Raw genomic sequence first — 25,886 nt, forward strand, 5'->3', positions numbered from 1 at the left:
TTACATACATGGTGGTGGTCTTCCCAGCGCCATTGTGGCCCAGAAAGGCAGTAATCTGGCTCTCATAGAAGCTGAGGCTGAGGCCATCCACTGCCGGGCTGGAGCTACCTCCAAACACCTTGACCAGGTCCTGGATACAGACACCCTTCACCAGGTCAGCTGGCTCTGCCTCAAAGAATGACTGCCCTGCAAAGTCAAGACAATCACATACAGTATACTATGTTAGTATAATACTGCTTCTGTACTGTTTCTTCTGTACATTCAATAGTACTTCAGATAACATAGAAATATTCTGGTCAATAATGAGTCATCCTTGAAACACAGAAACAAAGGCGTAATAAAATCCACCATGGAAAGAATGTCTGGCAAGTAAACAAAGCAATAGAAGGATTATCAAAAAGTTGAACCAAATTTCAATTAAAAAGGTGACTAACATATCAACATCTCATATCACTCTCTCTTTTCGGAAAGCGACAAGTGTGAAAGGTACATAAATGAGATCAGGGGATTGGAATGTAAAGAAAACAGTTTCTATGACTTATTAACTAAGCATGGAAGTGAGGAGGTAAGAGTGTGTGTGTTCACATATGCCAGCAAGTGCAAACATACACAAGGGCATTGAGCTCCCACACAATGAATAGGACTGGGAGAGAGTCAAAGTGAGAGTTAAGGGGACGGCAGGAGAGAGAGAGAATTAGCAACTGTTAGCTTGGAGAAATATTTCTTCAGTACAAGTTCAGTTGTTCTTCAGATATCAGAAGCTGTAGCTGTAATGTGTGATGATGTAAGTTACAAAGTAAAAGTGTGCCAGTTGTAAATTGCACTTTTCTGTTCTCCACACAACTTTAAATTCTGATGAAAGACATCAGGACCAAACAATAAAAACCAAACTATTATACCATCTTTCTCCTGGTTTTCCTGCCCCAGCTTCTCACGCTGATCCTGGTGTTCGCATGAGGCCGTCTCCTCCAGAATTTTGGGTTTCTCCTGGTTTTTCTCCTCGTTTTGGTTTTCCTCCTCATCTTTTTTCTGCTGCTCTCCCTGCTCCTTGTTTGCCAGGTTATCAAAGCCTTTTTTATCAAACTCCAACTTGTTGTCTTTGGAGACAAAAAAGAACCCACTGTATAACAGACCTCAGACTTTTATCGGTGTGTTAAGTCACCAGATAACACACACACTATTGCTATTTTAAAAACAGCAATCACACATATATGTTTTTGCACACAATATATCCTCTTTTAGGATAAATATCTCCCTATGTTGTTACAGTAATGTAAATGACGATAAGCTTACCTGAAGCTGGAGCCACAGTGTTGAGCCAATAACATGGCAGGAAGGGAAAATAAAATGGTCGGCTAATTCCATACTGTCCTGTAATGGAAAGGAAAGAAAAGCACCTGAGCTGCAGTAAATATGGAAAAAAGTCAAAATGATATATGTTTTTATGGGAAATAGCCAAGTTGGGATTTTTCATCAATTATCATTCTATATCTAACACACATACATGATCTGTAAAAGTGTAAAAGTAATATGCCAGTATCCACCAGGTCATTCTATATGGCTAAAGTGTGTGTCTCTCTAACACACTGACCAGGGAAGACGTTGTCCAGGTACCAGGCCAGAACACCATAAAGCACAGTGTCCAGGCCCATCATGCAGATGGAGGTGAGGAAGGAGAACTCATCCCCCTCCAGAGGACTGGTCTGGATGTTGTCCCACTGTAGACCCAGACCCTGCTCTTCATACCGCGACAGGTACTCTGTCCCAAAGCCAAACGCCACTTGGGACAGCAAACTCTGACGGAGGAGGAGGCATGAGAGGTTTACTAATGGTTCTAACTCTCTTTAAAAATTCAATACATTTGTAATTTTGTTTTTTATTATTAGAACTTTTTATGTGTCTTTGTTGTGTCTAAACTTTTATCCTTATTCTTAGGAATTCTTATCCATAGGGAGATTTAATCCAACATTAGAATTGTCTTTTGTCCCTCTTGTTGGAGGGAGGAGATGCTGAGATGAGACACCCACCGCCAGGATCTTCATGTCTTTAGTGATGCGATCCTGCCAGGCGAAGCAGAAGATGTGCGGGAGGTAAAGGGTGAAGTAAACGATGCCGCAGCAGGCTGCAGCCAGATTGGCCTGGTTGAAGAAGACACTGAGAAGGAAGCACTGCATGATGGTGGCCGTGGTGAAGGTGAGCAGAAAGAGGAAGAGGATGAGGGGGTCGCTGTAGTTTAGTACCCTTCCTCCCTGCAGGCCAGAGATGGAGAGAAACATGCAGGGAGATGTTTACAAGTTCAGTGAATACCAAACATAGGTTGTCCTCATATAAATGCTTCTTTTAAAAAATCATTTGGCAGAAGTAAGTGAAAGAAAAACACTTAAAAAAAACTGATTTGATTGCTTTGGAGCAAGTTGCTATGGATACACTGGTTAATCGCTTAAATGTTGCTTTTCCTTTCAAATTCCAGACTGATGATAAAACAAGACAGTATATCATGTATCTGGATAGCTTATATATATATATAATCCTAAAAATTCACAAAACATCCAGTTCCAGGACACCACATTTTTACAATCAAATGGCAACAATCTACAGTAGTACCCGAATTTTCATTATCGATTAATCTATTTTCTCGATAAATCAACTAGTTGTTTGGTCCACAAAATGTCCAAAAATGGTGAAAGATGTTGAAAGACTGAAGAAACCAGAAAATATTCATATAAGAAGGCTGGAATCAGAAAATTTTGTTGTTGTTTTTTCTTAAAATGACTCAAAACAATAAATCCATGATCAAAATGACTATTAATTTAATAGTTCTCAACTAATCGATTAATTGTTGCAGCTCTAATTTACAATGTGTATTTTGCATTTCAATCAGACTTAAAATTCGGTCTATTTGGTGTCTTTGGAAATGTTGTGATCTTAAACAAAATGTAAAAGTAGTTTTTAGTCAACTTTAAGGGAAATAAGAACTAATAAACACAAAATTAGTGACATGAAATACAGATACACTTTTCTCACATTATTTGGATCATCTTGGTATAAAACATACATGTAAAAGGTTTACACAAACCTTCCACTAGAGGTCACAACAGCCCACTGTAATATGTCAGCCGAGCTGCTGGCTGACTACATGAAAAGGACCTCTGACTTCTACATGGTACAAGTGTTAATCATTGACAAGCCCATTCCTGCGAAGTTGACATTATTCCCATGATGTCATGACATTCACAGTTATTTCATTAATGATTTGTAAGTATGCAGTCAGTGAGGCCCCTAACACTAATTCATTATTCAAGATACAAGATCTGATAATGCTTCACAGTAAAACTGGTGATATCTTAACATTTATATCCAGAGAAGTTAACATGATCAGAGAAACACTGAATTAATCATTAAGACTCATTAGGCGGATTAAGTGTCTCCACAAGTGGAATTGTGGCAAGACAATGAATAGTAAAAAATTCCACCTGCCAAAACATAACATGTATTAGACAAATAAGATGACAAATGAATGAGACGCATTTCAGTAAATTTTTCCGCACCATGATGATGGCAGTGAGGAGAGCGGTGCTGGTGCCCATCATGAGGAAGCTGTCAATAAACCAGGTGGACCAGATGACGCCATTAGTGACCCCCATGGCCTTCAGGGTCTCCTTGAGGCGGAGTTCCTTCTCTAGAACAATACTTTTGACAATCATGGACACAGAGTAGACCCAGGCCAGTACCATGAAGATGGGAAAACAGCGGTTCAATGTCAGCATGAAGCTGGGAGAAGAGAGAGGAGAAATAAGATGAGATAAAATAAAAAACTAGAAGTAAGTAAATTAGTGTAGTTGCCATACAGAAAGTGGTGAATGTTTTGGATTCTTTCATCTCTGTAAAATGTGACAGAAATTACTTGAGTATCATTTAAATTTATAAAAACTAATATTATAAAATCCGCAGGAGATTTTATGGAGACTAATTAAAATCCTCCCTGCAATTCTTGTACAGTTAGAATCAAATTTCCAGACACATTCCTGGATCTCATCAGTTTATGGTTCCTGATCACTGATCACAACTGTGTCTGTCTGTATGTGTGTGTTTCACTCACAGATCATCCACATAACAAGGGTAGGGCATCTGCTGTAGGTAAACACCCAGTGGCCACTCCTTTCCTGTCTGTGTCTTGATGATTGCATGCTCTATTATGTCCTGGAGGTATGCAAAGCCACCCCAAACATAGCGGAGATCATCCATGGGATCAGCTCTGGGGCCTGGGTCCCAATACCTGAACAAAACACACATACTAAGTCTCTAAGTTTATCATTATTGCACTAAACCCATCATTGCACTCCTCTTTGATTCTAACCTGTCTTTGACCTTATTGGTGCGCTCCACTGTATCAATATCCATACGGATCTTGAATTTTACATGAGGCGGGACATTGTTGGTCCAGGGATACATATTTACGAAGACAAGGCCTGCCCAGAGCTTGCTGTCCTCCAGTAGGTCCAGGGCCCGATGAGTGACGGCGTCCTCGTCAGGCAGAGGTACAAATTTATCCAGGATCACACACTAGGGGAGAGAGGATGAACAACGCAGGGAACAGCCATATAAAAGGCCTGATCTTAGACCAGGGTAACTCCTGGGTGTCAGATGAACATCATCCAAACAGCATTTAACAGGTAGAGTTTAACAGAACTGCATTGGACTGCAACTGCATTTAAAAAATGACTGCATCACTTAGAAACACATTTTAGACTTTGGTGATTACTAGTTTCACACAGTGAAGCATAGCATAGCATGGCATAGCATAACTGTTTCCATAGAGGTGAACAATACAGCGATCAAAAGTCCTGCAGTTCTTAAATAGTTTTATATTTCTATCTGCTAATGTATTTTCAATTAATCAGACTTAAAAGAAAAGAAGACCTCAACATGCCTTCTTTTTAAGTCTTTGGTCTTAGAATTTAGCTGAACAAAGGGTCAGTATGTTTTTTTTTAAATGTGAGAAAGGCCAGCGATGCCAGTGTTGGCTTGAGTCAGTATGATCCACATTTCCAGTGACACTTCACCAGTGGCTGTCTATTCCCCGCAAAGCGTGTCTGATATAGCCATTCACTGTAGGCTAATGCAAATAGGGAGGGCCTTGGTCCAAGAGAAAACAGTCCAAAACAACTATTTACCCCTGAGATCCCATGCACACATACCCTCCCAAACCTATATTACACACTGGCGATTTGCTGGCAAACACAGACACGCATTCAAAATACATGCATATATGCATTTCCAGGCGCAAAATACATTAAACATGCACAACAAGTGAGTCAAATTTCAAAGACCATCCCTTAATCTGCCAAAGCATTCACCTGCTAACACTACTGGCCCACTGTTGGCGTGATACGCATGCATGCCACCAACGTGCAGCCAAGAGGCCTTCAAGCCCACGGTCATTGTTGTTGCTTTATAAAGGATGGTGGACGGAGTGACAGCTGTATCTAATCGGCCTCAGTCGTTCCCACTCTCCCTGTCACACTGAAGTGCTGTAAGCTTCAACTTGGACAAAAACAAAGAGCACCAACCATCCACCCAGCCATGCCCCCAGGTGCCCCCCGTGTCACCCCCCAGCGCGATAGGCCTCTCATCCCGATTAGCCTTCGCAGGGAAAGGGGTGATTTGAACTTTGTTTCAAATGCATTGGCCCACTTAAATGTGGAGGGCCCTCACAAGAGAAGGTTCATGATGTTTTGGGGTTGTTTTTTTTTACCCTCCACTCCATCAGCAGTAAACAAAAGAGACTCGACAGCTAGTGTGTTGCTCTGGCTCTCGCCCACCTGGGTAGACTTCCATGTCTCTGGACAGGGGACAAATTAAAGAGCCTTAGACAGCTTATCTAAATGCTCACATCACGTCCAGAGTGGTACTGACCAGGACAACCAGGGTATTGAAATCAGCATGTGACAGGACCTGCGCGCAATTGGATTATTTCGTGAATAGGCTTGTCCTAGAACTTGACATTTCAGGTGAAGTGAAATGTAAAGAAACTATCTGCATTCTTAAAGTCAAGGTCCAATAGAACAAAAAGGTTAAAGAAAAAGTTAGCAAAAAAATCCTGACACCTTATTTTCATCTGGAAATGTGGAGCCCCCTTTTGACTAGTCAGTATAATTATATACACATTTCCCAAAATCCAGACAGTGGAATTTGCGAGGCAAATAAATTTCACCTCCACCAAGATGAAGGACATGCTAAAAGGAGATACTGCAATGCTCCTACTCTACAGTACACTGGACAAACAAAACCACGATGCCCACTCACGTCTCCATATTGATTGAGCATCCGAATGACCCGGTCAGTGAGGTTGAAGATGTCCCGCCAGTCAAAATCAGGCAGGTCAGCTGGACGGTCCTCTGGTGGGCCGTTGTACAGGAAGTTGAGGATGTGTTTGGAGGAGAATGGCGCCTCCTCTAAACTCCTGTCAATGAAATCCATCACTGATGGATTGCAGATAGTGTCCTAAAACAAAAAAGGAAATAGGGGAATAACCTTAATATAGCCTGTTGTTTTTTTTTCCTATCAAGAGCGAGAGGACATTGCTGAGACACCAGTAGACAATAAACAGTCCACAACAGGTAAACAAAGAAGAAAAAGGAAAGGAAATAATGGAGGATGCAGACAGTGACATATACCGTGTTAAAGAGAGAAGGATGGATGGAAAAGGGAAAGAGATGGCATATTTTGGTGAGATAAGGTTTTATATTCAAGCAGGAAACTTTGTGAACTCCTGAGACCTCAGCGAAAAATACCAGCACGGAAAAGATCAGGATGAAATAACAACAACATCATTAATCACCTCATTCAAAGGAACATATGGCTGGCATTGGATGGCAACAAGAAGGCAGGTAATCATCGTTATACTGATGACACTGTATTGTTGTCCTACCCGGATCATCTTGATCTGGATTCCATCTTGGAAGAAAGTCCAGATCTGTGGAGCCACTTCCTCCCAGGCCCTCCCCATCATCCTCAGCCTCTCCAGCTCCTCAAATGTAGTGTTTGCCTACAGGAGAGATGGAAATGTGTGGGTGTGTGTGTGTGTGTGTGTGTGTCAAGATTAGAAGGACAGGAAATTATTCTCCAAAATAATCACGCACAACTATTCTCACCAATTCTCACATCTGCACACACATGCTAATACACTTATTTTGCACATATGTGTAGAAGAAATTAACATGTTGGGGAGAATATGGAGTCAACACGTGCATATGTGTACAAAACACTCAGAAAGTCAAACACACACACTGTCACAGTTCTCCTAATCTCCCGCTACATACCATTCCCACATTAAACTCCCTGCGAAAACAGGCTTTGCAAAGACAACACACACATTCTCACACAAAGAATTCCCGCGGGCCCTGTTCAGATAACCAGCAACTGTGCAACAAATGCACTCGGTGCCAAATCGTCAAATATTTACTGCACGCTTATCGTTAAAACCCTGGATGTGTGTGGGTACAGTGCTTTGTGTGGCGAATACCAAAGGCTGGCTATTTCAGTATTCAGTCATGTGCAGTGGGGGATGAAAGCGCTCAAGAGTACACCCAATTAAACGCCTTCCTCTTGTGTGTGTCTGATTTTGGGTGACAATGGGGACAATGGAGCCGGGGTGACAATGGAGGCCGTTGGTGACAACTGGCCGAATGCATTCAGCCTGCCCAGTGAATCCCAGTCAGGTTCCCACAAGTGAGCGCTTCCTCATTCCCCGAGGCAGTTTAAAACAGCAAGCAAAAGCAGGAGGAGGTTTGGGCGGGGGTCCTTAAGGTAATTTCTTCAGCGAGGGATCCCGTGGCTGTCGATACTGCAGATACGTGATGTTCTGTATGGGGCTGCAACTAACGATTATTTTCATTATCGATGAATCTGCCAATTATTTTCTTGATTAGGCTAGTTATCGTTTAGTCTATGAAATGATCTGAAATGTTAAAAAATATTTAAAAAAATGAGATTCACAATTTCTCAGAGGCCACAGAGATGGCATCAAATTTCTTGCTTGTCTGACTAAATCTAAAATGTTAAGATATTCAATTAACTGTCATATATGAAAAGGAAAAACAGCAGATCTTCACATTTTAGAGGCTTGAAAAATGACTGAAACAATAAATCGATTATCAAAATAGTTTTTCTTTTTTTAATTTTCTGACAATTGATTTATTGGTTAATTGACTCATTGAAGCTCTAGTTCTGCGCATAACTTAGCATATTATGCCTACATATGCAGTAGTAAATCTAATATCGCAACAAAGTGGAAACTTGTATCAAGTTCATTTCCACAAGTACTAAGTACTAAACTTAATGAAACACTTCAGATGCATGTTTGCTCTTATGTAAGGTGGTGATAAACACATCAAGTAGTCTGCAAATATTTCCGGCGAAACTACCTGCTGAGCTAAACATGAAATACCTGAATAAATACACCCATATCTACAATATGTTTCATAGCCAAAGATCACTGTTGCAGTCATCAAAATGGTGAACTCCCTGATACTCTGTAAATGAATACAAGACATATGCAGTGTTATAAATATATGATATGTGATTTAGCCTCTTGATTTATGGCAATGACAGGGTCCAACTTCCAGAGTAACATTATGTAAGAGTACCAGCACACACACAGCTACAGTATACTTGTAAGTTGTTGGATAATAATATGAAAAGGATTTGAAGATGAATCATTTAAATTATCTTTTGTTTTTACAGTGTTGTGTTTCTGCCATTTCTTAGTAGTATTTCACTTTTGAATATATATCAAAGACTTCTGTGTCGCTCCAGTTTCTGTTGAGCCACAACATAAAAGAGCAGTGATAGCAGGATGCAGATAAGACCCACACAGTTCAACGTTACACAAGAGCAGTCACATAAAGCACTACAACATATATTTAAATGCGTGGTGCTTCATGTGGAGTTTCTTATGAAATAAACATGACAAAGTTGAGAGCATGACAACAAAGAGCCTGTTGAGGCCATGTTGCTGGTCTTGTAAAGTAATGGATTAACCTCTTTGGCCATTACTTTCTTAGTGCAATTAAGATCCCAATCTGTGGGAAGAGGAAAACAAAGGGGGCATTAAAGGTCAGAGAAGAGGAAACACGAGTGTGTGTCTCTCTTTGTGTGTGATCACACGTCTTTAAGGACAGACTCTGGTGCTTACATAACGCTGAAAAGGCCATGGCGCCAGTAGACTGTGTGGTAGTCACCACAGCCGATCGGCTTGTGTTCCTCCATTGCAACCAAGCCATCCATGACTGCTGCCCCCCTGAAGGGCTTTCACCAACACGTATCTACATCTAGATACAAAGGCTTGGACATGACATGAGGAAAGCTGATCCCCTTTTGAGGGAAAACGCATTGTTCCTTGCAGTGTGCTTGTCTACTCCAAAGAAAATCGCAGATATGGATGTCATTGAGTAATGTTAGGTGGTAATCTGTGAAATCTTCTTTATTTGTATTTATTCTTTATTTCTCCTACATATTCGAGGTTCCACTGTTTTCCTGCTATTTACTTATTCCAAATAACCCCTGAAACTGAAATGACTTCCTACCAAACTTGCCTAGCAAAATGATTCATCCAGTGTCCAGTTGAACTATCTTCTTATCTATCTTAAATGTATTAAACTAAACTGCCACCTGCTCAATGATGCTTACGTTTCGTATGATCTTTCTGGCAGCTGGTGAGTCCGGAGCGTAGAGGATCCGTCCCATCAGCATGGGCTTGACAGAGTTCCACACAATCCTGGAGACAGGATTGGACTCCAGTTCTTTCATCAGATCATTGCAGAAAGGAGCTGGAAGGCAAGATGATATGTTATATACTGCATACATTCTATTGCAAAATAAGACAAGTAAGATAAACAAACCAGACTACATTGTCAATTTTCCTGTCAAACACACCACGCATGCTATAATTTTGCAAGCACTTATAGGAGAATAATTGGAGAGTACTGCATATCAAAAAAACAACTGTATATATTGTTTTCATGCCCATTCAGCATGTGTCAAATCATGTGAAGATTGAATGAAATGTGTAGGAGAAAATGAGAATAAATTGTTCATTTATAAACCAAACAAACTGGAAAAATACAAACAGTGAATCATCCTGAACAAAGGAATTCAGAGAAATGGAAAAAGTTTGCTTCTATTTGTCATGAGCCAGAAAGTAAGATCCAAAAAGATCTTGAGGGATGACCAAATGGTGATGCAGCTGGAAAAGAATGTGCCCTTGAACTTAACTGGTTCTTTTTGGCCTTTCCACCAAATTTTTTGGGATGCTTCATGCTGTCAGTTACTGACTTTCTGAGTAATAATCTGAACTGCTTTACGAAAACATCTCAGAAAATTATTTCAATACATCAGTCAATATTTTCCTATGATGGATACATTTGTTATGCATACCGTCCAAAATAGTTTGTGCCCTGTGTTACCTGATATGTTCTACTCACTGGTGCTGTTGTCGTATGTGTAGTGGTCCTGTGCCCTGCCGCTGCTGATGCCCAGGAAGGCTTTGTAGTTATTATCCTCATACCAGTTAAAGGAGGTGACTCTGGAGAAAGCCCCCTCAGTGTAGCCACATACCAGGCTGGAGGCAGCGGCCATCACCTGCCTGAAGGACAGATTGTCCTGGAAGAGAGGAGTCATGACCTGGAGGAGCTCCTTGGAACTATTCCTCTGGAACAACTGTGGGGCGGATAAGATAACACAAGGAAAACAGGGCTGAAGTGAAAACAGAGATGACGCCAGCTTTTAGATGTAATATAACAGCAATCATTTTGGGTGTCCAGGGTTTCATAAGTAAAAGTCTATTCATTTTCTCATATACACTGTGACTGGCAGTGGGAACTTTTCCACTTGAATAATCAGTAGGCTACTATATAAACAATATGCAACTGCACTGAAAAAATTGATGGATTAAAAAGTCAAAATTTCTAATTTTAGTCAACTGCATCTCCCAAAACGAACAATTTACTATATAACTGACCATAACAAACCCTGTTACATGTAAATTATCAAGGAGATTACAATTTACAGGATATGTAAAAACCTTCATATTATCTACAAAAGACAAAAGAGGATTTTTTTTTAAACACAGTCAACACATATAATAAAGTCTTTCTCATTCCCGTTGGACCCAACTGTACCTGCAGTCTTTTTTTTATATTTTCACAAAAGACAGTCTCTCTACCTGTTGTCACTGTCCAGTGAAAACCATGTGTCTGGGAATTCTGAGATTTTTAATTTTTTGATCAATTGAGGGATTATGTGTTCCTTTATGAGTTCAAAGAAGTCTCCTACTTCTTAAGCTAAATAAACCATGGATCTGAAAAATGCATTGTCATAATGTCAAAAACGGGGCTGTTTTTCTTAGTTTATAAAAAGCTGACAATTTGGGGAGATGTGGTTTTCACAGGACAGCAATGCTATGCTACCTTGAACTATAAATGTGTTCTACTTGCAACGTATTGGATTTTTTTAGGCCTTGTTTTGTTACACATTTTTATTTTACAAATGGAACCTTTGATCTGATACAAAGGTGGGGTATGAGTGAGTTTTCTGTCTCGACTGTCTGTGGTCTTGACAGAGACAAGAGTCTCGCCAACAGGATGTCGGACCGTCAGCTACACTGAGTGTCGCATGGAAACATACATAACAAACATAACAGTATTTTAGGGCACACATGTACACTGAATGTTCAAAATACAGGTACACCACAAATTACATGGCTGCACAAACTAAATCCGACTGTTCATCCTAACTTTAAGTCACACTTGCTACTGAACTGATCCACTGCATATAACTTATCTACTAATGACTGAGCTAATGTTTACTAAACCAAGCAAGAAGACAGTTCACGGAGGTGAAAATTATAGTTAAACTGATGAAAGTAATCTGAGAAAAACAATAAGAATGAGCATAGACTTTATGTCAGTGAGAGAAAGACACACAAATACTAACAAATCATTTAAACACCACTGATGTTCAACTTTTTCCATTAACTTTCATGTCTGAAGGCTTCACCTGCTCTTTCAGCGTCACTGCTGTTTCCATTGGGATGGTCCCATAATGATGATGTATCTGTTTTTGAGGCAAAAGAAGCCTGTTCTGGATTTAGCCTTCCTCATACGCACTAAATGATATCCCCTTACTGTCTGTGTTTACGTAAAAACTCAGGCAAGAGGAAGCAACTGTTTCCTGACAGCTAAAAATAGCAGGCGGTGAACTTTTGAATGGAGCTGGACTGGGGCCGCGTGAGCCATGCCTCACCTCTCGCAGTTTGTCCGAGGAGGCAGAGACGACCCGTACCCAGAAGTGAATGTCAATGCCTTCGGAGTGGTTGTCCAGCACACGAGGAAGCTAGAGAGAAACATAAAGGCGTTGTTTTAATGTGAATACTTAAATATAGTTTTTCACCCCTACTAAGTGAAAACATAACTGCTGATCAATTGTATTTTGTCTCTCAGAATTAACATCATATTTCCCATAAACCCAAGATATTACTGGCACCACGTAGTTTGTTTTGAAGAGCAAGAAGGATAAGAACTGATAATGTCCCTTGATAACAGCCAATATGCAGTCTGACCAAGCAACATATATGAAGTTAAAAGTATCCAGATTGATATTGATGATAAACAGCTTGTGTTATAAACAGTGGGAAAATTAGGTGATAAAATCTAGAGAGAAATATACCTGAAAAGACTGCCTTCATCATTCATATATGTGCTTCCCCCACAGCAGGGCCTTATAATTGCTGAGCACTGCTTTCTCTTGAGTATTTGCTGGTTTGCTCAGAGATCTTCCAGCCAGCTCACAACACAATAGGCTAAAGGTTCAGGAAGCAGCACGAGGCCAAGACACAGAACTGCCAGAGGAGACATCCTTCCTTTCTGACATTTCTGTCTATCTCAGTGTGTGTGTGTGTGAGAGAGGGAGAGAGTGTGTGATCGGACTAAAATGGATTTCTGAAGTCCAGTAGGGAATTAAACAGCTCCAAATTATGTGTATAGAAGAACTTTTTGCAGCAGAGACAGACAGACAGACAGACTGACAGGCAAATAGTCCCGTGTGATTGCGCCTGGATGAAGATGAGGCAAAGGGCAGCCATTGTTGCCTTTAGTCTCATTGTGGCCCGTGTTTACTCTCGGTGCCCGTGATTACTAAAGAGAGGAGTGTCTCTTCACTAAGCTAATTACAGAAAGAGGGCAAGTCTGCCTGCTCAGCTAATGCGTACGGCTGTTTCACAAGTTCTCTGCTCCACTCCTACTCAACCTATTTGAAGCTTGCTGGCAGAGCTGCAGCCCGCTCTTAACGCTCTTCAGTCTTCAGTGCAAAATTCAGCTTTTTGCAGATAAATGCAGTAAGGCCCTGCTGAAAGGCCTTCCAATGTCAATTCAGTTTTTGGATTTTTTTTTTTTTTGAAGTTTTCAAATTTAGTCTCTAGTTTGTATGCTATATTCAGACATTATATTAAGATATTATAATATACACACAATAAATAGCAAATAACTTGAACTTGGCCTGCATTTTCTTCAGTATTTGCATCTTATTGTTATTGTTATCTGTTATTTCTAAGATTAGGAGAATATATTTATTCTAAATTTAATCTAAAGTTGTGAGAAAATAAATGCTGTTTCCTTTCAAACACCAGGAGTTACTGACTGATGTTTTTTCACCCCTTGTATCTATGTATTGATTGTATTTTTCATTCGTAGAAAAGATTATAGATGCTTATTTACAGTATATAAAATTAAATTACTCTGCATAAAATCCTTTATCTACAACATGTATAGTCATGAGTGCAACAGTCACTGCAGGGTAATATAATTATTACCACTGTTCCACCCTTTAAAAAAAAAAAAATTGTCAGTTGAAAATCATCTCTAATATAAACAACTGTCTTTTTGCAACATAGTGTTTTTAATGACTGGAGAATTATGCAATGTACGCAAGTTTATCTACACAGACAACAAAGGCAACTTGCATTTCCCTGAGAAGTGTTTCTCCCAACCTATGAGTCAGAGACGTCATAAAAATGCTAACAGTCATTTATCCGTTGTGTCTGTGTCTTGTTCGAGCTTGTTAAGTTTTGATCCACACGTGCGTTGTGAAACTTCTAATGTAAATAAAGACATAAGCTGCAACCAGGAGCTAAAAAACAGAATGCACAGAATAAGAGAGACATCTGTCTGATGCTGAGCTGAAGCTATATGATGACTGGAGCCACTACATCACTGCACCGCCAATGTTTTGCACAGTCAGGGTGTAATAAAAAGGGCTGTTAAACTGTAGTCCATGAAAACATATTGTTGTCATTAACCTAAATAAGTAACCCAATATACATGTTGTGATATTTCAATTTATAAGGTTTGCAATGATTTTCATGGATCAGTTACACAATTTGAAAAAAATCTCTTCATTAAAGTAACTTGACAGCTGCATTAAAGTATGAATTAATGACACGCACGATGTGGCTATAGGTTTCCACTTATATAACATTACTTGATAACTATTTTGCAAGTGTCACATCCTGCCAAACCCTTTATTGCTGTATGCCATCTTAATCTCAGCTCATTCAGCCTGCAGTTGGCTCAGCTGTGTCTGACTGAGCGCTTCAAGATTGATGCAACTAAATGAATAAACATGGAAACCTCCCAAATGGGACTCATCCAACCACAACTCTATAACTCTTCCGAATGCAAATGTGTGCATGTAACTAATTTATAATAATGGTTCTATAAGCTTTACACTGTCAGGACTACAATGGATGGATTAAAAGAGTCGTACTGGAACTGTTATGAACAGTGTGTAAATGTGGAGAAAGGGCTCCCAGTATGATAATGGCAGAATAGAGGTATTTTTAATGGTAAACCATTAGATGAGATCAGCAGTTGCAATCCCTTTATAGTAACATCCTTATCAGTCCTCTAAATCCCAGGATAAACCAACACTTACCAGCCGGAAGAGCTTGAAAAAGTCGACATTGGCGTAGAATTTGTCCTCGATGATCTGCAGCCGCTGTGGGGTAAGGATGCACATGGCGTTGCGAACAGCATAGAGTCCTCTGCGGCTGGGGAAAATAAGGAATCGCTCTAGCAGGTTCAGGTTGCAGGCGATGTCCTTTAAATGCAAGTCTGGGACCCCAAAGGCAAACTGGAATAAAGTGGACAGGAGATGTTCGGGTGATTTCAAAACAGAACCTCAGGATTTAGATACTGATGTCATTGCACTGTGATGTCTTAAGGTAAGTAGTTTCTCTTCTGTTTCCTGAATCTAAATGGCTTCCAAAATCAAAGAGAACACTGAATGACAATTTTCAAAACACTGCAACTCAAGTAAAACACACTTCGACATATAGTTTATATTTTGTGTGTATCATGCATTTGAAATACTCTACCTATGGAAATGATGAAGTGTGCTGCAGACAGCGCTTTTAAAAATCAAAATATGGTTAAAATCTACTCTGATATGTGCTCATGAATTACATTTTTTATTGATTAACTCATGTTTTATATCTGTCGCATTGTATTGTTTGTTTCAGGTTGTTAGGTCAAAGAGTGAAGAGTGTGACACTATTTTCTCAATTTTTTCCTCTTCCTCTTCATTTGATTGTAATTCAGCTATGTATGAAGTGTTTTATCCATTTGTCAATTTTAAGTTGAGCTGGAACTACGGGTGCAAATTAACTGTTGAGCTAACCCTAGCACATTTAAGTTGATGTTATTAAAATGCCTGTGTTGATTAATGTGCACTGTCCCCTATAAATAAATACATACATTTCCTTTACACTTTCATAATGTATATTGTGCCTCTACTCTAACATATGGCTTTTATATTATGAGGTGATGTTAAGTGTAACTGTGAAACTCTAAACAGCTCATAGATGTGTCTGTATTCGTCTGTCTATAAGTAGAAGTGTCTGGCTTTAACCTTCTTGTGCAATGCATGCTGGGAAGTGAGTATAGAAAGTTGCATTCATCTTAAAACTTGTAAGTTCAAATGATGACCCCTCACATCATTGTCAGGCAGTGACCAAACTGAAGGACGGCATCCAACAACCTGCCCCCTGATTAGCCACACAGGTGAAATGATTCAGCGAATGTTTGAAACCTCAGGAGGAAGAGGAGGGTGTCTGTCGATACCAGCTGGCCACATACAGTATGTCTGAATAAAGTGGCATGCATGCATGTATGCATGTTTTGCTGTATTAAGATCGCCAAAGGGAGATTTCTTCCAGGTGTTTTTCATCCTGAATAACTAATAGCACTGAAACAGATACAACACCAGGCAAAAGTTTGGACATACCGTCCCATTCACTTGAATAAGAATGTTTGTCCAAACTTTTGACTGGTATTGTTTATTCATCATACTGCATGTCAGCTCCTTAAATGCCAAAATGTCAAAATGAATGTGGTATTTATTTATTCATGTTAAAATGATACACAGTGTACAGACCCTTGGCCGTTCAACCCTATTGTGTTTTTGTGTTTTTATGCATGTGTGTGAGTGTCTGTGTACCTGTTCAGGCCTGATTTGAGCATTGACTAGCTGATACACCACAGACTCTGTCAGAGGAATGTCTCTCAGCAGGAATGATGTCAGAGTTTCATCGTCTTTTAGGATAGTCTCCACCTTTACTCCTCGGCCTGCACAGAGAGAGAGGCAGTTCATGTGAATGAAAAGCCACAGACTGATCCAGTTAGAACAACAGCAGACCACTACTGTCACCAAAATGACGTTTTACATAACCTCTTGTCTTCTGAGCTCCACAAAGCACACTCTATTGTTTTCAATTTTTTATTATATATTCATGTGCTGTGGAGGTTACTGACTATGCAATGTCTACCAGGATGTGATTTATTAAGCCTCATTTTGAGTCAGGCACTGGATAAACTGGAAAAATACAGATTCCTAGTGCCACATATTTTCGACAAGTTGTGACAAATCTGCCGCATTAAAAGGACAGGATTGTAGAATGAAGACACCCCACCTCTGCACTGTGTCATTATTTCCTGTGGCCTGTCTGTGCTTGAATATTTTGCTTTGATAAGCAACATGTTGGTGTGGCCACAATCCAGGTTCAACCCTAGATTAAGCTGCCTTGGGAAGAAGTTCTCATGGCACCCGCCACAAAGAAACCAAAAATAAAAAAAAGGAGAGAAGATTGGGAAAATATTGATTTCAGGAGCCCATAGGATATAAGAAATGGGCCTAGAAAAGTCCTGAAAGCATGTTTCTTGCCAAGATGGCAAAACGTGTCTGCTTTAGATTAGAAATCTTTCATTAATGTCTTATATCATTGAGTTTCTAGGAGCATTTGTCATCAGCAGCAGCATCAAGTGGCTTCTATCTTCAATTTCTTTTTCATGCTAAAAAACATGTTCATTTTAGGATATCCACCACTGGACCATCACTGGCCATCAGACAAAAGGCCTCTCTTTTTGGCTACATTATTATGGGGTACATACACCTGATGGACCTATGGACACACGTGCATGCACACATTAATGGGACATGCACACACACAACTTGCTCATAATCAAGGGTCTCACATATGAAATGAACATCCACTCAAACAATTGCCATTTTCTGTTTCATATGACCAGTCATGAGGAGTATATTTCATCAATTACATAACTTGTTTCTCAACATGATTCAATTTTCCTTCCTGGGGCTCATGGGAACTTGAGCCCTGGTGGAATGTGGATCTGTATCTCTGTTAGCTCTGTTAGTCCATTTCCATATTTCACTATGAGAGCGGCAGCATGAAGAGCAGCCAGACGTAACCATCCACAAGCTGGAATGCACTTAGCTTCATTCCACTCCCATCATAAAGATTTATTTTGCCAGCAGGGTAACATACTGTATATACAACACAGATGTGTATGTATATGTTGATATGAATAGAGAATTGTTAGCATGGTGTCCCTTGAGATGGGACCAGTGGTTTTTGATCTCTCATGGGGCACGTGAATTGCTTTCCCACTAAATAAATAACACACTAGTGGAGACAGAAAGCAGCTTACGTTACGGGCCTTTCTTAAACCCATGTGATGTAATCCTGTTACACTTTACAGATACACAGACAGGCTGATGGGAAAAAGTGTGTTGCAAGAGGTACATTGTGAATTCATAACAAGAAGTAGCCACCTTGTTGGTTGCCTGTTTTGTTCACTTGCTTGTGTTTTCAATTTCTATTAAAGCTGCAGCACAAATAAGACTTGTCCATCCCACACGATTAGCTCACCAAAACTGTAAATGTTTCATGATATCTTTGACATCTTTGAGAAAGTACCGGGAAACAAACTCATCTTCTTCAGACATATCATTTAAACATCAGACAAAAAATTGCACTACATTACAGGATTTTAACCATGATTCCCAACTCATCAGACCAACCTGACTGACCATGGTTGACAATGACGTTTTTGCAATATGTTGATGAAAGCTTGTAGCACTGACCTAAGACCTGTTCAGGACGAGTCTGCAGGGTGTCCATGAAGTTGCTCATGGAATTCAGTTCCCTCCAGAGGCGCTCAAGCTGCAGAAATTCTGGGTCACTAAAAAGAAGCTCCTGAGCATCCGAATAGAAGCGAGCCAATCTGAGGAGCAAGTTCAATAACAGGTTACACACATTTAGTCTTGTTTCCCTGTAAATATATTCAGAGAGGAGAAGGCGCAGATTAACAGCATATATTGTATAGTCACATATGAATGCATCCACACAATGAGGCTTGGAAACAGTAAAACATCACCAGTAATCATCAATCAACACATTCTTTTTGACCTCATTGCATAATTCTGCCCTTTCGTCTTAGATCTAATGTTTCCTAGGAATTCAACACCTCTTGCCTAAAATGATCTCCCACTACCAGCCCAGGGTGGTGCTCACATGGAGTTGTTGTAGTTGGACACCAGGCCAGGGGATTCACCGCGGGTGGGATACTGGAAACAAGGGTTGTTGGCATTACAGAAGATTCCCTGGATCCATGGCAAGACACCCGTGGAGGGCATGGCCTTGTTGGGGAAGTGGCCTGAGGTAAGGAGATGCTGTTGGCTTTCAGTGCTTAAACAAGTCATTAATCAACATTTATGAATAGGACTCCATAGACCACAGAGGATACTGTATTTCTGTCTCTGTGGATTGAAAAGCTAGTGGTATTTTCTAACAAAGAATTCTTTGCTTACATTCATGTTGACGGTAGAGTGGGTTCACTCTTCTTAGCCACACTAGTCCCATGAACAGAATAACAGGCCACATGATTTCCATGAAGAAACGCACCTGGTTGGAAAGTTTAAATACACAACAGCAACTTTCTAAATGTGCATTTTATTCTAAATGGTGTTTGAAAGCAGTCATTTGTTTACCAGATGTTAACTTAAGTCTTTGGTGTATAAAAGTGTGCAAAAAAAGTAAACTTCCAGACAGTATACAAACTGGTGCAATAGGCCAACAATGCACCAGCACTATGTTCTTACTCAGGCGATAGTGAATGCTACTATACATTACAATCAATTTAATATTATATTAATGATTTCTTAGTATCTGGCCCATCAAATTATCAAAGTCTGCAACCCTGCAAATTTCATATTCAGTTGGATGCTTTAAAAATGATTAGTTACTTTATTTTTTGTTTAGTTACTGTATATATTGTGCAGACAGTAAAACCCTTTAATGCTATTTTTGTATTTTAAATATTTAAATAAAATGACTTGACTTGAATTAACAATATACCTTCAGAAAAAAATAGCTAATAACTCTACCTCAGAAATAAATCAGAAAATCTGATTTAGCTAACATGTTAGATACAAATAATCACATTAAGCTGTCAGGAAATGGCAGCAGTGGAGTAGTTCTTTTGCTGAGATATTTGACAATGTATTGTACAAATATAGATGACAGAAATATGGGTGCTATGACTCAGAATAATACGCCTTTAAAGTTGGTATCATCGGCATAAAATTACACTTAAAGGCATTTTGGCTACCAGCACCCCTCACAGGGATAAATGTAGTGTGTAAATGATAGATGAGAGGATTTTACCCTCTGCCTCCTGCGGATGGTCCAGTTCTTCCACAGCAGGAGTTTGACCTGTGTTCCTGCCCCCATGGCTCCTCCTTTTCACCCCTGCAGGGGCTGGCACCAGCCTACAAGCCTGTATTCAACCAGTCCACAGTACTCTTATCAACTACATAAAGCCAACGCATACTTGACAAAAACATTCATTAACTTTAAAAATAATTTGCATTTAATTTAGCAGATGAACAGCCATGTACATCACAGAGGCGTCCGTCCATTCATCCAGTGAGTGCCCTATGTGAAGGCTAGCAGCTCTGTAATGAGGTTAATGAGCTCAAGACACTTCACATGGTCAGCGTAACTATTATAAACCTTTCCACCATCTATAAACATGCTCTCAGTACTATTCATAGTTACTTCCACCAGCAAACAACTCTGAACATGGTCCATACCTGGTGTATGAAACAAAATTACCTTTACAACTACAGAACAATTTTAAGGCTATTATATGACTAATTATATATACTTAAGTCTAAATTTCAAAACATAGCTGTTGTCCAGTGTAACATATCACTTACCTCAGAAGAACACTTGCACTGAAGATTGATATCTAATGAATACAGCATAACACCACATATTCTACCGAGTGCTCCTTGGGGTTGCAAACACAGCTAGTTTCCAGACCTTGTGAATAGTTAAGCAGATTGATTTAATCTCCTTTCTCAGTGCTGGGAGACTGCTAACGCCTCTCATCCATTTGTAGAGGCCTTCATGACCTAACCACCTGGCCTCCGTTGCATATAATCCTACCACTGTTATAATCCTTCCTCTGTTAAGGAATAAATATGTAAATTTTAATTAAAAAGAACTAGAGTTCTCTAAAAATTCACAGGCCATCATACTGCTTGGTAAAAGCCAAAATCAGATTACTGTGTTAAATGGATCAAGCTTTTTGTCATAAACAAGAGATGAACATTGCATAACTTCTAGTAATCATAGGAATAAGTCTTCTTTGTTAAATTAAGTTGTTGCAGGTTTTTAAAAAAATTGCAGGAAACAAGAAAACAGACCATCATGGTTGGAAGTTGTCAGATATATTTTAATAAGTTACAAAAGGGTGTTTGTTTTCATGTACCTGTTTTTTACATTGAACTCTTCAACATTCTGTCAACCGTGTAGATTACCATGAAAAACAGATACCATTTAAATAAATGATGCGCTTCCTATTACTTACAAAGAACCTGTAAGGTTTAGGTCATTAATAAAACTATTTCAGTTGTAAAAAGAAAAAAAAAACAGCTTTGGCTATCAAGAAATGGTATATTGAAGTAAGAAAGATAATGCCATGATTGAATCCAATGGCATTTCTAAAAGCTTTTCAGATCAGTGTAAGTTGACACAATACATGTTCAACAGTATAAAAACAAGTGGATGTATACCCTTTGCAACTGGCGCTTCATAGCATTGCCGAATGCCAATACAGATACCCCGTACAGCATGTGACAAAAGTAATTACATTGCTTTATACACAAGTTATTAGCAAAATGATTAATTATAGCCTATGTGTAACAGTTTAAAACATTCTGACTCACAGTAAGTAGAAACACAACTCAGAAAAGATTTGTGGAAGAGTATTGATGTCAGATAAGTGCACCAAACTTTTTTTTTTCATTGTTGTGGCTACATGCATTATTGTAACGATTCAAATATAGCTTTTTGGTATATAAACATACATAGATAGTGAGTCTGTAAGAACGTTATACAAAATATTCAAACAAAACGTAATTGCACAGTTTCAAAAAGAATTATAAATATTCCGACCTGGTGTCAGGGTGTACTGAGCAAGTGATTGGTAAATGAAATATTGGTGAATCGTGTTAAAAAATATACAGTATTTCAAGTGCATCCTGTTTGTCTTTTGAGGACCAAAGGTACATTACTTCTCCACACAGTGCCCATAAATCATAGTACATCTAGTCATTTTCTTTGCAGAGTCAATGCAGATGTTTCTTATTCTTTCTCTAATAGAATATATGGCACATTCAAGCACCGTGTCTTTCATCTGTGATGGCCCAAGATGCTATGGGCATCAAGAGGATCACACAAAATGAGCCTCTCGGTGTTCTACCTCTTGGAGGCGTCTGGGCCTTAGTCTCTGGTACACTGGTTTGGCCTGGTTTGGGCCCAGTTCCTCAGGGCTAGGGCTGGGAGACTGAGACATGGCTGCCTGCTCAGCCTCAATGTCCTCCTCAAGAGGCTCATCTACAGACACCTCTATCTCAATCCCTAATTCCTCATCCTCATCCTCCTCTTCCTCCTCCTCCTCCTCATCCTCCTCCTCCTCTTCTTCTTCCTCATCTTCTTCCTCAGCACTGTTGGCTAACACACAGTCCTGCAGCGCTTTGGTTTTGCTCCCTGATGGGGGCTTGTAGAAAGTTCCAGGGGGAGGCTGGAGAGTCCTGGGAGGCCTGAAAGCTGTTGTGACAGGGCTGTACTTTGTTACATTGTCCTCCCTTCTTAAAGTCCTGCTGGGTCGCACTGCGACAGTGTAAGGTCTGTTGGGGTAGATGGTGCTAATAGAGCTCCCAGAAGTTCCAAGGGAGAAGTTTGATGATACTGGTACAGAAGCTGATAAGTTGCTGGCATCCACTGCTGTGCTTTCTGTGGACGAACTGGATACGATTCTTACTGTTCTGGAAACAACATCATGGTGCTTGTACTGTTTGTCCCAAGTTCTGCGCAACGTCTGGGTGTCAATAAATGTACTCCGGTAATGTGTCCCTGCTCGCAATTTTGTTTTCTCACTTTCATCCACCTCTTCAATGGACTGGTTGCAACTGCCTCCTCTCCTGTCATCTTCGTCAATGCTGTTCCGGCTGTTATTCTCGTCCACTTGGCCTCTGTTGAGGATCCGCTCTGCTGGCATGCTAACTGGCCGCGAGGAGAGTTTGCTGCGAGGATGTCGAAGTTGCACCCTGGTGATGGTGATATGCTGAGAGCGACAGAGCCCTCGCTCACCAGGTTTCGGACCCTCAGGGACACTCGATGACAAAACCCCATTGAAGGCCTCTGAATCCACATCATCAACTTTAAATAAAAAGGGAAACAAGATATTAAACATAAACATATTGACAAGTAAAACAAGTGTGTACTTAAGAAACTGTCTTATATAATACCCAACAAAAAATACTGTATTTTTGGACTATGAATAACAGGGGGATGAATTATATTTCTTTGATTATCTGGCTTTGTAAAAATACTGACCAGGTTCATAGTCACTTCCATCGAGGCTTGGCGTGGTCTCCTGAACCTCCGCCAACAAATGGGAAGAAGGAATTATGGAGGAATGCCTCTTATACACCTTAGAGCTCTGCTGTAATGGTAAGATGGACAAGGACAGAAAACAAAGGATCAATGTACCACTTTATGTTCCATGAGAATTTCACAACTGTACGATATTAACAAAACAATCTATTTTTAGCATGAAAACAAGTAAAAGCACTGTGTTTAAGAGAGAATACGCCATTTTCTGTTATGCCTCTCGCCTTACCTCCTTAATGTCTCCCAGCGACTTAGAGTGCCTGCTCAGCTGCCGCTCCTTCTCCTGTTGGGTGAGGCGGGGGTGGGCATCGACCTCCGTGGGTGAAGTGCCACACAGGGGACTGAGTGGGGTGTCAAAGATCATCTGGTAGTGTCTGATGAGGAGCTCCACGATGAGTGCCTGATAGGGGTAATCCACCAGAGAGGAAAGGGACACTTCCGCATCCGCCTGTCTTGGCTTGATCAGTGTTGGGCCAAAGATGATACCCAGGTTGCTCGCTGTCATCTTATTCTCCTCTGATTGCTCTGTCACCCTAGAGAGGAAGGAAAAGGAGGAGAAGACTAATTAATACTAAAATGATCACTTGTGAACTGTTTAAAGCAATTTTTTCCTGTACTGAATGCTTCACTGAGATTCTGTCTACGAATAAGATTCACATTCCTACTTGTAAAAAGACAAGCCGCACAAATCAATTACACACTGAGCAGCAGCAGTAGTGCCTACCGGTGCAGATGCTCTATGAGGAACTGCAGTGTCTTGTAATGCGCAGGTGGCAGCTGCCTCAGTAGATCCTTGATCTTGAAGAGGACCCGGTTGAGTTCCACACTGACCTGGGCTGGGGTCACTGGAGTGGGACTGAGCCGAAAGGCCTCCAGTTCCTCCAGGATGATGCTCTGGCTTTCCTTGGCCAAGCCGATGAAGTCATTATAGTAGCGGAACAGGATGAGAGGCTCTGGAAGCTGCAAAGGAAAGTGTGGAGGGAAAAAAAGAGTAAGTAAAACAAATGAAACAAAGAAGCTGATAATAAACAGAGCACCAAAATATGTAAGTAAATAGACAAGTGGGACAGAATTAGAAATGAGATAAGCAATTATGGGATAAGAGGTGGGAGATATGTACCAAAAATAAACAAAGACAAACAAATACAACTACTGTGGTTTTGTTCCCGTAAAACACACTTTTAACCATGTCCTGTCCTTGTTTGGGTTTTTGCTGGCTTTGTACAGGTGCCTAAACACTGTAAGTTGTCTTCCTATGTTGTTAAAGATAAACCTTCAACAGCAGCCTACCTGTCTCAGGTAGAGTTTGAGTACGTTGCTGATGTCATGGGGGTAAAGCTCAGAGAGCTCCACCAGGTCCTTGCCATTCTCAAACGCTTGGCACAACTTCTCTACCCGTGACTTGGCACCGTTCACACGGTAGATCCCCTTCACAGCACAAAAACAAAATGCATTCAACACAGGAAAATTAGATGCATTTCCTGGATTACTATGGTGAATGTGGGTAAGCACAGGACAGCTGCAGGATTATTAAAAGGATACACCAAAAAAACATTAAAAAAATAAAAATATTTACAGCAAATGCATGCAAAATTATTTGGTTTTAAAAAAGGAACCTTATTAGCATTTATTTTCTATCAAACATCCATCTGGTAGAGGTAATTAAACTCTAGTGATCTAGCAATAATAATTTTATGGTTAAAATGCTGAACATCTATCATATTTGACTGAAAATACCTTGATGTTGAGCGCTCTGTTCTCTATTTCCGATGTACACTTCCGTATGATGAAGGGGATGCTGTCCTGGCTGTTCTTAGCTGCCTGCGTAAAGTCGATGCCAAAGAGGTGCAGCCTCCCCTGGAGCTTCTTATGGCCACACTGGATGGCCAGGGTTTCCAGACACTTCTTATGGCAGGCTAACGAACACTGCACACAAGTTGACACAATCAGTATCTCAGTTATTAGGTTCAACATTTTTCAACGCACAGCTGACAGACAGGGATTAAATTGAAACTGTGTTTTCCCTGTTAGACATTTTGAGTGTTATGGTAGCAGAAGCAAAAGGATAAATCCAAGATAAACCTTACACATCATAATGTGACACAACCAATCAGAGCAATAAAAAAAACAACATAAACATAAAGTAACAAAGTTGAGGAATTGCAGCAAAACATGTGATCCTACAAACACACACTTACTTGGACTATGTAAGTAAGTAATACTACTATATAAGAGAGGAAAATATCCCATGACCCCATTCAAATCTCTTGTTAGAGCTGCATGTTTTTAAGAGCCACAGTAACAAATGTAACACACATAAAGTTTTAATAGACTATTTAATACTGAAACTTAATTCATTCAAGGCTTTCAGATTATTAAGGGACCCATGGACACGGCTGTTTCTACATCTCTCCTACTAAACCCATTCAAACCATTAAATCCAGCTGGTTCAAGCTTTTTACAGCTTGGGCACAAAAATATGCACTCACAAAAGAAGCTTTTTTGTTAACTA

General features: G+C 40.1%; 2 protein-coding genes across 4 annotated transcripts in view; both read right to left on the reverse strand.

Moving 5' to 3' along the window:
* LOC137173055 (retinal-specific phospholipid-transporting ATPase ABCA4-like) overlaps window positions 1-20,733 on the reverse strand; it is a 34,196-nt gene extending 13,463 nt beyond the window's left edge. Inside the window, exons 1-20 of the mRNA XM_067577740.1 lie at window positions 20,632-20,733; window positions 20,078-20,189; window positions 19,222-19,315; window positions 18,926-19,067; window positions 18,496-18,635; window positions 16,552-16,679; window positions 14,989-15,186; window positions 12,304-12,393; window positions 10,485-10,719; window positions 9,691-9,830; window positions 6,932-7,048; window positions 6,307-6,504; window positions 4,358-4,563; window positions 4,100-4,276; window positions 3,549-3,771; window positions 2,028-2,249; window positions 1,592-1,796; window positions 1,294-1,371; window positions 900-1,097; window positions 9-186 (exon numbers count right to left, since the gene is read on the reverse strand). Coding sequence (XP_067433841.1) covers window positions 9-186; window positions 900-1,097; window positions 1,294-1,371; window positions 1,592-1,796; window positions 2,028-2,249; window positions 3,549-3,771; window positions 4,100-4,276; window positions 4,358-4,563; window positions 6,307-6,504; window positions 6,932-7,048; window positions 9,691-9,830; window positions 10,485-10,719; window positions 12,304-12,393; window positions 14,989-15,186; window positions 16,552-16,679; window positions 18,496-18,635; window positions 18,926-19,067; window positions 19,222-19,315; window positions 20,078-20,143 — 3,035 coding nt within the window. The 5' untranslated portion in view covers window positions 20,144-20,189; window positions 20,632-20,733. The remainder of the gene's footprint in view (window positions 1-8; window positions 187-899; window positions 1,098-1,293; window positions 1,372-1,591; window positions 1,797-2,027; window positions 2,250-3,548; window positions 3,772-4,099; window positions 4,277-4,357; window positions 4,564-6,306; window positions 6,505-6,931; window positions 7,049-9,690; window positions 9,831-10,484; window positions 10,720-12,303; window positions 12,394-14,988; window positions 15,187-16,551; window positions 16,680-18,495; window positions 18,636-18,925; window positions 19,068-19,221; window positions 19,316-20,077; window positions 20,190-20,631) is intronic.
* A 473-nt stretch (window positions 20,734-21,206) lies between these two features.
* Window positions 21,207-25,886, reverse strand: part of LOC137172918 (rho GTPase-activating protein 29-like) — a 35,491-nt gene continuing 30,811 nt past the window's right edge. For 2 of the 3 annotated variants that reach the window (XM_067577536.1, XM_067577538.1), the window contains 6 exons: window positions 25,112-25,300; window positions 24,665-24,802; window positions 24,099-24,334; window positions 23,604-23,907; window positions 23,318-23,426; window positions 21,207-23,140 (listed from right to left, as the gene is read on the reverse strand). In XM_067577536.1, coding sequence (XP_067433637.1) covers window positions 22,152-23,140; window positions 23,318-23,426; window positions 23,604-23,907; window positions 24,099-24,334; window positions 24,665-24,802; window positions 25,112-25,300 — 1,965 coding nt within the window. In that variant the 3' untranslated portion in view covers window positions 21,207-22,151. The remainder of the gene's footprint in view (window positions 23,141-23,317; window positions 23,427-23,603; window positions 23,908-24,098; window positions 24,335-24,664; window positions 24,803-25,111; window positions 25,301-25,886) is intronic. The other variant, XM_067577537.1, reaches the window with a different exon arrangement.

Source organism: Thunnus thynnus, chromosome 21 (assembly GCF_963924715.1).
Source record: "Thunnus thynnus chromosome 21, fThuThy2.1, whole genome shotgun sequence".
Taxonomy (NCBI): domain Eukaryota; kingdom Metazoa; phylum Chordata; class Actinopteri; order Scombriformes; family Scombridae; genus Thunnus; species Thunnus thynnus.